The 14,872-nt window shown below is 32.7% G+C and overlaps 1 protein-coding gene across 2 annotated transcripts in view; it reads right to left on the bottom strand.

Annotated features, from left to right (window-relative positions):
• Positions 1 to 14,872, bottom strand: part of LOC148271893 (beta-1,3-glucosyltransferase) — a 47,772-nt gene that overhangs the window by 2,978 nt on the left and 29,922 nt on the right. Inside the window, exons 3-8 of one of the 2 annotated variants that reach the window (XM_088240787.1) lie at positions 6,461 to 6,570; positions 5,094 to 5,270; positions 2,973 to 3,103; positions 1,041 to 1,224; positions 610 to 745; positions 383 to 536 (exon numbers count right to left, since the gene is read on the bottom strand). In XM_088240787.1, coding sequence (XP_088096913.1) covers positions 383 to 536; positions 610 to 745; positions 1,041 to 1,224; positions 2,973 to 3,103; positions 5,094 to 5,270; positions 6,461 to 6,570 — 892 coding nt within the window. The remainder of the gene's footprint in view (positions 1 to 382; positions 537 to 609; positions 746 to 1,040; positions 1,225 to 2,972; positions 3,104 to 5,093; positions 5,271 to 6,460; positions 6,571 to 14,872) is intronic. The other variant, XM_088240788.1, reaches the window with a different exon arrangement.

The following is a 14,872-nucleotide window of genomic DNA, read 5'->3' on the forward strand; positions in this document are numbered from 1 at the left end:
TTAAATTTATAATTTTGAGTTCCCGCAAAAATGGTCATTGCATTGATCACGCCCCTAATACGTCACGATTCATGTTCATTTTGAACTTTGTTTGAAACCGTTAAACTTTTTATAGAACATCGTCACGAATCTTGACGTCACAATTATCAATGCCAAACATGTCTCGGTTTTTTAGGGACATCTTTTTTATAATTTATTTTTTAAAGTTATGCATGAAAACATTTCTCTACAAAATCCATATTGATTTTGAAAATACAATTAATTTTTCAAAATCCATTTAATTTATTTTTATCGGTATTCGTAGTACGTGATATTTCCCTATTGCTATCTATAAAATTATGGTGCTTATATTTATCTGGGATTTGCACTGAGATATAATTACCTCAAAATAGTATCGTCGTCAGCAATCACAAGCCATTTTATAGTAGGATATGTGTCCAGGTTTTTTGATAAGTAATCTATAATGGCGAGAGTTTTGGCACAATGCCCTTTATCAGTGTTAGGAATTCCTAGATCTACCGTTGGCACAAAAGAATCTAAAAAGTAAATAAGATGTATAAACATAATACACATAAAATAAGACCATGTAAATGAAGCAATGTATATTACCATTTTTATCACTGACAAAAAGTAAATAAGGCAAATATTTTCCCCACGTTCTTTTAACAACTCGAACTCTAGATTCATGGAACTCATGATATGTTTTCACAGCAAAGAAGATATTATCTAATGGCACTGGACCTCCCTAAAAATAGATATTTCCATAAGAAAACATGGGTTATAATTTATGTTTAATAAAAATAAGTCCTCGAGTACAAATTATTACACACAACGTTTTGAATAATGTATAAGTACTATTAGTTATAATAGTTTCATCTGCATGAAGCTGAGAAAAAAGTGCAGTAATAAATATCAATTGTATAAAAATATAGAGCATACAATATGTCTCAATATGTAATACCATAATTAAACATATTACAAATAAAATAAATTTTGTATAAATTTATACCTAAAATGTAATAATAAATTAGTATACTTACGCAAGACTCATAGGTTTTAGGATATGTGGCACAGAATTCAGCAGAGACAACACAAAATTCCCTACGATGTGTGAGGCGAATCTCAGGACCATCAGAGTACAAATGTTTGGCTAATTCATAAGATGGATCAATGGAAAACTCAGAAATATCCATTGTTTTATTTGACTCTCGTAACATATTTACACTGAAAATAAAGTGTAAATTAGTTATTTAAAAATAGCGAAGATAAACAAATGATTTACTTATCATTGGAATAGATTAATCTATATTGCTCTAAATTTATATCTACCAATCCATACTTGTCCCAAGACCCATTTTCTAAGAGCAGCACCACACAATAATCGTACGTCTTTTAAAAACACATTTAATCCAGTACCCAACTAACATCAAATGCTCCCAACACAATATCAAAAACCGAGCTGTGCCGGGGTCCACCCAGACCGCCAGCTCCAGATACAAGCTGTGCTAACGTCATACGACCACCAGGGGTGCTATTCTGAACCACTCTCGTGGGAGAAAACAGTTTTAATTTACATACAAAATACACGAGATAATACGGCCGCGAGAGCATTTGGAATACCAACCCAGAAGGTTCCAGCATCAAGTCACGCCCAGCGTTGCTAACCCTACTAATTTTTTGATAGATCTACCGATTTTGCGAGCAATCTACTGATTTCTACTAAAATTTGGCTAATTTTTAAATATCCCGTCATATAATAAAATTACAATTTAGAAATGGTTTAATCTAAGTCTGAACAACTGTTAATTTGACAACAGCTGCTACTCCCCGTTCAAGGCTTTGGGGTGGACAGTAAATCTAGAGGTTGGCAACTCTGGCAATCCCTCCCCCCGTGCTTACGGCCTTTTTACGGGGGATAATGCATCCTCTTATCCCGAGGACGAACTCTGCGTGGAAACCCGATTTCTTCTTTCTTTATCAGAGGCATCCAATAAAAGCATTTTTATGTCTTGGATCCCGGTGGTATTCCCGGTAACGAGAGGGTGGCCGAGTTGGCAAAGGAGGCGGTCCATTCCTTGAGCTAAATTTTCTTCTTCCGGGATGAGGTATATCTGCAAACCTCGTCCACTCCTCGGCACTTCATGTATGAAATTAAACTAGTTAAAACCAAATACAAGAAGCGCAACAAACAACAAATAGAAACATAATTATATTAAAAAAAAAAAAAAAAAAAGAAATATTAGCGTTCTTTTACCCTAATATTTCAATTTTGGTGTCCATTTTCAACGAGTTGTAAATAACTAACTTTTAGAAAATGAAAATCAAGTTGGGGTAGAGTGGGGTTTGAACCTCGGACATCCGGTCCGTGAGTCCGCAACACTAGCCACGGGACCACAACCCGATTATAGTTGCTTCTCAATTTTAGCTATTATTGCATTGCCCTCAACAATTTGAAATAAAGAGATAGAAAGTCACAATACACATGCAAACACGGAGAAACATCATTTTATACCTATACTTCTCTTTAGTTCATATTTCGGCGAAACTCATTGCTATAGGTATGCTCTATGCTACTTGCTATCTTGTAGCTTTGAAATTGGGAAAAATGTACATAAAAATATAACTTATTGTTTACGGTTTTATCAGTTGCAGTATAATCTAAGTATTTTTCATCCCATACAACGGCTTTTTTTCTGTATAGCATCATGAGTAATCATGACAAAAGTCGATTATCAAAGGAAAGCAAGGAAGGCAAGGAATACAAATAGCCAACACCTCTATTTAATTATGTCATTGGTCAAAATAATGAAATTTGAACAAACTCGTATTCATGTTAAAAATTTAATATTATTGTAAATATTTGTATTTTCTTAAATGTATTTAGGATGCTTTCTTGTATTTGTATGTTTTTATCCCTGCAAAAGTAAGTATTCAAAATAAAACTAGAATATATATTTGTAATAATTTCTTACGTTTGTAATAGGCCCATGCTCATGGCAAATCCAGAGCCAAAATTAGGAAATAAAAATTTGCTGTGTGTAAGTTCGAAATGGTGAATAATTGTTGGTTCAGTATCTTTTAACCCATATCCAAGCCAAATATCCTGAAACAAATGTCATAAAATTACATTAATTGAATATCAAATTATTAATTACACAATACGTTATCTTACATAATACAAGAATTATAGAGAAAATCAATAAAAAAGTAATGGGTTGGTTTGGACATGCAGAGCGAATAGACAGCGAAAGAACGGCTAAAAGGTTTTACGATGCACATGTTGATGTACGCAGAATACGAGGGTGACAACTTTTGCGCCACCTTGTATATGAATGTAGAGAAAGCGAGGTCTGCATTCAAAAGCAGAGTGGTGTGGCGTTCTATCCTCATTTGTTTATTTGTTACATTCTCTTCTCATTGACCGCATGACCAACGTTTGTACTACATCCGAGCACATTTACACGCACACATCAACACGCTCACACATCAACAAGCATTAGTCTACATAATATGTATGTATGGGCAGGTGGGGTAAAAGAGTCATACGTTTTTGTAAATTCAAATTAAACGCTCTTTGTATGAAGAATTTCACTGTTTTTTTCTTTTTAATATACTTCGGAATGAAAGTATACGAATTATTATTTTATATAAAGCTACTTTTTGCGCCAAAACAAAGTGCTATTAATTATAATCTAAAAATCTGCACGACTGTTCTTCTTGCCTCGTTACCCGGGATAAGAGTATCATAGCAGAATCTCCTAATATAGAAATAATACCTGCCAATTAAATTTGTGCTTTCAATCCATAGAATTAAGAAAAGTCCAGAAACCGCATACGCACATCAAACAGAAGGCGACTAAACTACTCATAAATGAGTAGGTTTACGTTTTGACCCATTAGTTTCTTTGTAGACGTCGCTCAGTACGCAACTCTTGATTTGAATTCAACTATGCCGTGTTGTGTCCTTTTAAAGTGTAGAAATACTGCTAGGATCTTAAAGAAATAGGATGGTATCACATTTCATGTGTAATTAGCGAACGAATGTTTAAGTAGCAAATTCATTATTAAAAAATGAATTATTTTTTCATCTGTCAGATTGTCGAAGAAACAAAATGGAAATTTCGTTAGTGTTGCCAGGGTACTAATTTTTTACGCTACTTTGCTCATCTAATGAGAGAACTAATAAAAATTGGACCTCTCAGACAACAAACGACGAACAATAGAACCACGCTGTGGCGGACATTTAATCGACATTGTGATGACATAAAAATATCCGTCTTATGTCAAATAAAATTTGTTTTATATTTTAGGTTCAAAGTTCATTAATTCAATTGCTCTTATTATATGACCCTTCACTTATCTACTCTGCTGTGTCAATCAATGTTTCTGCGGGGCACAATAAAATTTTAGAGAAATTAACCGATAGCTTTTTTTTACCTTACATTTGTGTTATGATTATTTTTTCCCCATTAAACAATATTACGCGGCGACATCACGAATGCGCGCGGTGAAAGTAGGGCACAGTGGGGGGATTATTGGACACAGTCCGATGTGTTCAAATATGATTCTGGACTATTCTTAATTCTACGTTTCAATCATTCAAATGACCAAGAAAAAGGGGGTTTCGTTTTGATTCGGGGCAAGAGTGTCAAACAAAAGCTCTGTCAAAAATTATTTATCTTTTTCAAAAAATTGGAACGCAATTAGTCACATCTTTTTTTTGATTCTGGAACAACAATGCATCTCTCCGTCTGAGAGTCTAGATAATTAAATATACAAGACCAAAACAGAGATTTGATAAATTCTTATGGGTTAATTGATAATGAAGTGATATTAGTGAGTATGAAGTGTCTGTGTCCGGGCGGGTGAAAACTACAGTTTCTACAGTATCTTTTATAAAGTTGAGTAGTATTTTTTTCCTTTCCAATGTTGATATTCTTTGTTGACATATTTTTTTCATACAATAATTTTAAACTATGAATAATGGTATAGTTATGAGTTTAGACAAAAATATGAAATTGTTTGAAGGGTTTTTTGAAGGAAAATAAGGAGGTAAATTAAATACATAAGAAAACACTCAAAGATATACTCACATCTTTGTGATCATATTCATTCAAAATATTACGAAGACCTTTGACCCTAAGTGCAGTATGGTCTTCACAAAATACCACCCACTTGTGGGAACTGTAGTATTTCTCATACAAACTCGATATTTGTGGTAAAATAGTCCAACTGCCATGTTCATTTGACAACAAAACTGTTGGATTTACCTAAAATGTAAAATAACAAACATCATGTATTATTAACAATGTTCAAGTATACCAAAATCTATCATCATGTCTATCAATAGTACGGCTGCTCTTGGAGGAGTTTTTTGTGGTTTCCCCTTCACCAAGTAAATGCGGAGAAGTTCCTAGGTCCACGGCCGAAATTCCCTCTCTTTTCCAATACTACCTACTCAGATAAAAAAAAGCCAGGAAACAAAATACACTAAATATAAACCTTGTACATTATAAGCGACCAACTCCTGTATTCAAAACCACTCAAACCTTGTGAGATAGGTACCTACCTACTAGAGATAGTTTTAAAAAAAATAAACACTTATTTTAATGCCTTATTAAGCGAAAGTTTGATCCTGGGGGGGAGGGGGTGGCCACGGTTTTGATAAACAGCTTCAGCAGCTGGGTGTACCAGGTTTTTTTGCCTACGCTGGTCTAAACTGTTTCTTTAAACGGTTTCACAAAACAGTTTAACTGGTGATATGGTAACACTGTTACTGTTTCTTCGATAAAATAACTAAAAATGTCATTCTCTAGTATCTACTGGATTCAATTATTAGTAGAGATTTGAACACGATAGAAAATAACCAAATGAAATATATTTTTTTATGTTTATTCAAACATAGACAGGATGATGAATGTTACAATGCATAAGTAATTACTAAAACCATCCAATAAAAATATTAGTGTTCTCATGATTTACCGCAACATTGAAATTTTGGGACCATTTTCTTTTAGTCGTAGACAATCATGTTAGACAATGGAAAACAAGTTGTGGCAGAGCAGGGTTCGAACCTTGGGATCTCCTGATCTGAGAAGGGTGAAGTCATTATTTATTTTTCTTTTTTTTATGTTACGCGCTATTATTTAGGTCTATAGGTACCGCGCGCAAAGACAACAATTTACTGTCGCTACTCTATTCCCTTAGGAATAAAAAATATATTAAAATGTGCGGAGTGAAGGTAATTGTAAATAGAAACTTTCTCCAAACATTCAGCTAATTTAAATGAGTCATCCTAGTAACAAATGTTCTCCTTAAATATATATCTTACATGGTATATAAATTATCTCTGTTAGGGAGGGGGGGGGGGTCAAATATGCTCACTCTCCTTAATCGTTAATGTAAATAATATTTACGGTGTAATATGGTGAAACCACGAACAAAAACATTAAATAGATACCTTTTCTTCATCTCGCACTTGATTTAAAATGTTTTGTTTGAGTCGCCCAGCTAGGCTCTCGTGATAGGGATGTTTTTGAGTCAGTAAAACGAAAAGTATTTCTCCATATTCTGCAAAAAAACAAACATATCAGTCTTCCATAAACCTCTTATGAATTTGAGTAGGTACCTATGTTATGCCTATATTCAGTGACAAAACTCAAGTGAGGAAAGTACATTTTACTGTCCTTACCTTCGAGTTATTATCTGCGTAAGAGATTAGCATAATCTTGAGTTTTGTTTCTGAATATGGGCATGTCTAACGAAAAATGTTATGTTTCGTCGTAATTTTCAATAAATGATTTTTTGAACTACGAGAAACTGCTTGCAATCTGCCATGCAAAATAATATCTAAAGTTGATAAAATTTGCCTATAAAATTCATTAATGAAAATTATAATATAAAATTTAAGAAAATTAACATGAAAAATATGCACATTTAAAATTATACATACTTGCGTATTAATTTTGTGCGAAATTACTTAGTTAAAATAATTTTTCCGACCGGTTTTGCACCACGCGATTGTTTGTCAAAGTGAAACGATTATTAGATAATATTTCTAAATCTTGACAAAGGAACAGTCGTGTTCTGAAATCGGTCGGCATGTTAAATGATTTAATTTAGCAATTTTACAAAAAAAAAAAAATACGTATTTAAATTGTTTGGTAAGGAAAATTCATTACATTAGTGCTTCAAATAATAATTTAATAAAAAAAAAATGTTCATAGTTTTGGTTTTTGTGTTGTTATGATTTTATTTTATATTACGAGTATCAACTAAACTTTTGTTTTAAAAAAGTGTCTATACAATACATGTGAACAGCGGATTAAAAGGGCACTTAAAAAGTATATATATCTACCTATGAAAATACAAAAATATTACAGTGTAAATTATGGTCCCTAAACCATACCTACTCATTTTAATATGTGGGATCAGGATTGAATCGAAAGCGTTAAAACATAAACAATATTGAAGATAATAATACACTGTTCTCACCAGGTCATATAGTCTTTTTTTATATTAACAAATAAATAACACCCTAAAAAATTACATTCTATAAGTTTTTTATTATGTGATACGCATATAAATTCTCCGTTTAAACATTGAATGAGGAATATTGAAGGGTGAAAATACCCCACGGGGATGATATATTACGCGGATATTAGAATGTGGAAAGAAGATGGTGAAATCTGTCCGTTACGTGACAAAACTGATCGAGTGACTTATAACTTCAAGAAACTTTCCAGCAACTGTGACTTGGCGAAAGTCATCAAAAATACGTATGGAAAAGGCATGAAAAATAAGTAAAACCACAATTAAAATTCGACGATTTTTCATTTTAAAATTGTTATAAAAGTATTCAGTTTAAAACGATTATTTAAGAAACAATTTTATTGTTTTTCGAAAGCAGTCGGCATTATTATTTTAATGAAGCCATTCGATACAAAATTATAAATTATAAAGTGTAAGTAAAAAGTAATTTAAGTGTTGATAAATTTGATGGTCACAGGTCACAGTCGATTTTTATGTATAATATTTAATATACCGCCAGTAAAAACCAATAATTTTATTGATCTATAACACGAATATATAGTTTTTCAAACAAAAAATAAAATATTTGCTTTATGATTTTTCTCCTAGAGTAAACTGGCAGATTACACTAATTCTTTGAAGATTCTCGATTTGGAAAACAGTATTTCAAACATTATTTCTTAAAGACTATTTTTCTTTGAGATGATACTTTTGACATATAACTCGCAACGCATGAGGTGCTCGAAGCGACCGTTTTCGGCCTTATTCATTTCTAAAACAATTTGGCCAGATGACATATCAATTGTAATGAGAATATCTTATACTGACTGAATTCAATGTGCTATTTTTTATAAACTTTTATATAAGTTATGTGTTAAGTCAATGCATAATAAAGCTACACAATATAATATATCACGAAGTTACGTCGTTTGAGCTGATTTCATATATGAGAGTTGTATCACACAGAACCACAGAAAAAATAGCAATTTATAGTAAACTCGTATATCACTTACATTATAATATAATGTATGTATAATATAATATAATGTATTATGTGCCTACTATGTAGGTACAAATAAATTATATTTTTATATAAAGTTTATTCGTTATTCATAATAAGAAAACAACAATTAATAACCAAATAAACAATATTTATTTTAGTCCTCTCCTGTCTAACTTCGAAAATAATGATATCAAATTATCACCCGTGTAAGGAAAAAACGACTTGATTTATTGGGTCCACGTGTAGTATTTAGTGAACATGATAAAAATAAAAAAGGAATCAATTCATTAGTTACGTAAACCTTGACGAAGAAGCTTGTTTGCTTTGAAACCGGTCGGTGGAAAATAAAAATTAGTGGTTAAAAACAAAGTTGTTTTATTTATTTAATTATATTTTTATAGCTTACCTGTAAATAAAATCACCGTTCGCCACTGCTACCTACATACCTTCGTGCATGCATAATGCACAGCGAAGGCTTAAATTATGTGAGAAAGAGAAAAAGAAGACGACTCGGGAACAAAGGATTATCCTTTTCCAAAAATTGTTACAAACACGATAAGCCTATATTATTATTATTTTATTGTACATATTTATTAATTAGAATAATAGGCTTCTCTCAGGCTACCCGGACATACTTCGGGCTATGGGCTGTTGGGAAACAGCGGCGACGGGCAGGACGTTGCGAAAGAAAGAATGTCAAAGAATCTCCAAATTATCAAATTAAAATAATTTGGAGATTCTTTAAGGCAGTAGTCTGATAAAACGCACGAAAAATAAATCATATACGGTTTTGCCTTTTTAAAACGCTGTTTTTTTCATAATAACGGCATTTAAAAAATAAGTTAAATTAACATTGGATATAAACAACCATTTCCTGAGGTATTTTTGTTAAAAAATATATTTAAAAGTTTTATATCATTGGCGAGGTCTGTATGCAAAGACAGAGTGATATGGCGTTTTATCCTCTCTGCCTACCCCTACGGGAAAACGGCGTGATGGTTTGTTAGTTTTGTTTATATAATTAGCTTATAAAAATACTTTTTTTATTATTTATACCTTTTTATTATTTTTGCATCACAACAGGCAAGGAGGCCCAATTATAGTGGTGAATTACATCCTAGAAATATATGTCAGGATAGATGTGTGTGGCGGTCCATTTTCTCTGTCTACCCCTACGGAAAATGGCGTGATGGTAGTTGTAGTAGTATATAATTAAACTTAAAACAGATATGTCATTATAATTTCATTTAATTAATTTCATTATGTATTTTTTATTGTTAATTATTATGGCTTGACACGGGCACAGCCTAAAAAGCCTTAATAAGTTTATTAATATTTAAACTAAAAATAAATAAATAAAATATCATGTCAAAGAAACAATTCACAGGATATTAAAAAAGGTCTACATTTTATCCACCTGCTCGCCGCATGTTTATATGCATTGTGAAATATCGTTTACATGTGGACAACAGATATGAGAATATTGTCTTGTCCCAGCTCCGTGAACAGCCTCGACCCCACAGGACAGAACGCTGGGACAATACGAAAATTCGGCCGCAGTTTACACATAAGCGTTGCGAAATTGAATACTCGGCGGCGTTTATGACGAGCGAATTAACGAAAAGTATTATTTATTTTATACCAAGATGTATTGGAATTGTTAAGAACGAGCTAAAAATATTTTTTTTGTCTCCATTTTCGGCAGTCGCGGAAGTGACATGCTCGCGTCAAGCAAATCGCTATTGTCATAGGATTTTGTTACACAAGGACAATGCGGCCGCGCGCGGTGTTAGGTGTGATCATTGTCTCGCGGAGATTACATGCACGCCTATATCCTTGTTAATGTCTCGGAACAATGTTTTGTCCTGCAAATTGCTGTTTACACGTGGACAATGGTCGAGTCCTGGGACAAAACAATATTGTATTCTTCACGTGTAAACGACATTTAACTGACACACGTCTTTATGTCTGAGTCCAAAATTTTAAGAAATTTGGGGCCCAATACCAATCACGTTACCATCATGTAATAGATTATGGAGATACGCAGCATTTGGTGTACCAATGTAGTGCCCTATGCACTATCAGATGCTATAATAAGGCGGTAAAGGCTTTCAATTAATGAAATTGTAAATAAACGGTTATGACAATTTTTTTTTTGTTGAATATGCTCGTTTTTAGTAAAATTTGAATGCGGTTTTAGTAAGTTAGTCAAATCCTCAGTTAAAACCTTTATTTCCTATAATGCATAAAAAATACAATATAATAATTAATGTAAGGTTTACATTAAATTAAATTAAAGTTTGAAGCAGAGTCGTAAAAATTTACGAATAGGGAAACTAAAAATAATATTTGAAATTCTTAGACGACAAAGTACGTTGTGAATACAAAATGAATGGAGCAATTAGCCCCGGTATTTGAAGTGGAGGAGGGTACTTGTGCTGTAGCGAACACAAAGGAAACTGCATTTTGATATTGGTAAGTTATCGAAAACGGAAAATTAATAACGACCTCTTAAGAATTTATTGGAAAAATATTGATTCTAATTTATTATAGAATGTCCGAACGATTTATTCTCGCGCCAATTACTATTTAAATTTATTTGATTGACACAAATTTAAAATATAAAAAAATCTATAAGGGTAAATAAAAATGAAATATACAAATTGAATTAAAATAATTGTTTACAAAACCTCTATTCAAACACTATAATTCCCTTGATTGCGCCAAATGATGTGTAAGACACACAGTAGTAGATACACCAATAATTGCAGCGTATGCACCTCATTCATGTGTTACATGAGACAAAGATAATTAATCTTACGCTTTAGGTGACAGTCCAGAGACTACAAGTTAGCTCATTTGCCACCATGCTAGAGTATCAATGCAGTGCCCTATACCCCCTAAGATGCGGATAAGGGATGATTACTATTTATTGATGAAACCCATTTGGAATACATGTACAAATTCATATTCCTGTGATTTTTATTTTGGCGGACATTTTTAAGAAGTTGTAAAAAACTCACAATTAGAAAAATGGGAATCCAATTCAATAAAAGAGCGGGTTGCGAACCTCAAACTTGAGTCAGCGACACTAGCCACGAGACCACAATTCGCTCCACGTTCACTTTTTTGTTTGTTTATTATTTAAACTCTTTATAGAACATTTCTTTGTGTTGATTTACGTCTTGCAAACATAATAAAACATGGGTGCTAAGATTCTCACGGTCACTGTCATAAATATGTTTCTTTTTTGGGTGGTATCGGGTGTGTTGGATTCACTCAGGATTCACTCAGTTTACCCTGAAGATGGCTCCTGCAATGGTAGCCGAAACGTCGGAACAAATCCGACACACACGGTATCACCCAAAACAGAAACGTATGGATAATAAAACATATTTTTGTTAAGATTTTTTTCCAGAAAGTAAGTATTTGCGTTCTTAAAATTTACCCAGATATTTGAATGTGGAGGCCATTTTCAACTAGTAGTAATCAACTCACTATTAGAAAAAATAAATTAAGTAACGATAGAGTACGGTTCGAACCATGGACCTCTGATCCACGAGTCTACGACTAGCCACGGGACCACAACCCGATTATATCGAAGCCTATTGCATTAAAAAAGGTAGGTGAAAGATCAATCTACCAGTGTACGTTATTACGATAATCTTGTGACAGAAGATTTATTGTTAATACGAAATATAAGAAAATAAATACCTATATTCTGGTGGTAAAATGTAACATGATAAGAATGACAGTTGTCAGAAAAGGTGACGACATAACTTTGTAGTAACGTCAAAGGAGTTATTTATATTGACACACGAAAAATCATTTGTATCTGGCGTGTTAATTTATTTTTTGATTACAATGCTTGAAACATAAACCAACATTAATCTATAAAATCAGCTTTAAAACTAAAAGAAAACTAAAATAAACCTAATTATTAACGACGTTCTTACAAGGTTACATCATTTTGCAAAAACGTTAGAGATGGAACAAATTGATCAAATAAAAAAATTATTCGTTTGATGTTGTTCATGAAAAAAATATAAATGTCTCATTTTTTGGTAAACAATTATGTTAAACACACTATAATAGGCTTGTTTTTCGTTTTTTATATCAATTTTCGGAAACAGAGTTTCATGATTGCATGAAATAACTAATAAAATCGATTTGATCAGTGATCAGTAATTTCCCATCACTAATGAAATTAGCTTGACAGCTGTCATTCTAATCAAGCTATATTTTAAGGACTATAGGTGTCTTATAAAGGGTTAAACTAGACAGGCGCCACACTGCGGCGCAGTAGGTTTAACAAACGGTCTACTGCGAAACTGGCGTCGCGGGTTAGATTCCGACCAGTTGCAAGAAAAATACCCAAGAAAGATTTCTCTCTTCCATATCCTCATTTTCCCTCCTGCTGACCAGCCTCTAACATGGAAGCTTAGCGGGTCATTCCCATAAAGAAAACTACATATTGCTTAACACAATTGCACAAGTCTAACCTGAACTGAACATATTTTTTGTTTATTAAGAGAAAACGCGGTCTGAATTTACTTCATACAAACGTAGACCCGAATTTTTTCCCTGTATTCAATGATTTGTTTTTTTTTTGATAAATAAATATTTATTATGGAAACTATAGTCCTTAAAATGTAAAATGATTAGAATGACAGTTGTCAGAAAAGGTGACGACATAACTTTGTAGTAACGTCTAAGAAGTGATTTATATTGACACACGAAAAATCATTTGTATCTGGCGTGTTAATTTATTTTTTGATTACAATGCTTGAAACATAAACCAACATTAATCTATAAAATCAGCTTTAAAACTAAAAGAAAACTAAAATAAACCTAATTATTAACGACGTTCTTCCAAAGTTATATCATTTTGCAAAAACGTTAGAGATGGGACAAATTAATCAATGTAAATTGATCGAATAAAAAAAAATCGTTTGATAATGTTCACGAAAAAAGTATAAATGTCTTATTTTTGGTGAATAATTGTATTCAACACACTATAATAGGCTTGTTTTTGCGTTTTTTTAAATCAATTTTCGGAAACAGAGTTTCATGTTTGCATGAAAAAACTGATAAAATCGATTTGATCGGTTTGATCGGTAATTTCCCATCACTAATGATTTGAATTTGACAGCTGTCATTCTAATCATCTTACATTTTAAGGACTATAGGACAATCCGAAAACTTTTAAAAGCGTCCAAATTTTATCTGCCGTCTTCGGACGTACGGTATACGAATAAAATAACTGTTTTAGAAGAACTCAAAAGGTATTGATTGACACAGAAAATTTTATTCTGATACTCGGTTCAGTTTAATGTTGCGGAAAACGGGACAGCGAAACAGTCCGACATGTAGTTGTATTTTTCGTACAGTATCGGTGAGGCACCTGCAAGACAGTGCCAGAAAAACAATGTTCAAATACCTATTCATTAAAATCCTCAGACACCGCCTATCCTCTTACCATTGTGTATTTTAACAGGGCTGGTATTCCAAACGCTCTCGCGGCCGTATTATCTCGTGTATTTACATACAAAATACACGAGAAAAACGGTTTTCTGTTAAAAAACGTGCCGCGAGAGTGGTTCAGAACAGCACCCCAGGTATTGTTATGGGGGAGCGGAGGGTAATGCCGTACACATAAAATTGAACATAATTTTCTTGGAATCTATTCGGTACAAGGCTAATTTATATGTACTAATTTACATTAAATTAGTAAAGTTTTATATACTAAATCTTATTTATATGTGACTACCTCGGAACCCTAAAAAATAAAGAATTTGAAAAAGTAGGAAGTACGGAATTACCCGACACTTGCGTGTAATTCTGTATATAGTTTCCCTTATTTCGTACATTCTTTGAAAGCTGAAAAAAAAAATTGAAGGAGTTTTTACATATGACAAAACGACTTTATCAATCAAATCTTTATTATAGTTTTTACATAGGTACGTTTATTCGCAAAATTCACATAAATAATTATCCGCAGAAGTCTCACCACTGCATAAAGCATGGGACCACTTTCCGCATGACACATGTGTGACATAATTTTCTATTCTTACCATTTTTTTTGCATATTGCTCACATTGTCATATCTTAACTTTATGTTCTTTCTCCGCATTGGCTGGGGTAAATTTTGATAAACATGTCAATGAGGCCAAGTAGCGTTAGCTTGGTGTAATACAAATAGTTATGGAGGTTAATTCCATACACTACGGAATTAGCGGAAAACGTATATTACCTTCAGCGTCTTGTAGTTATAAAAAAAATACGCAAAAAAGTGTAACATCGTCGATAACATTATGCTAAATATGCTTACAAAATAAA

This window comes from Micrasema longulum, unplaced genomic scaffold (assembly GCF_059751315.1).
Source record: "Micrasema longulum isolate JH-2025_06_02 unplaced genomic scaffold, ASM5975131v1 h1tg002599l, whole genome shotgun sequence".
In the NCBI taxonomy this organism is placed as follows: domain Eukaryota; kingdom Metazoa; phylum Arthropoda; class Insecta; order Trichoptera; family Brachycentridae; genus Micrasema; species Micrasema longulum.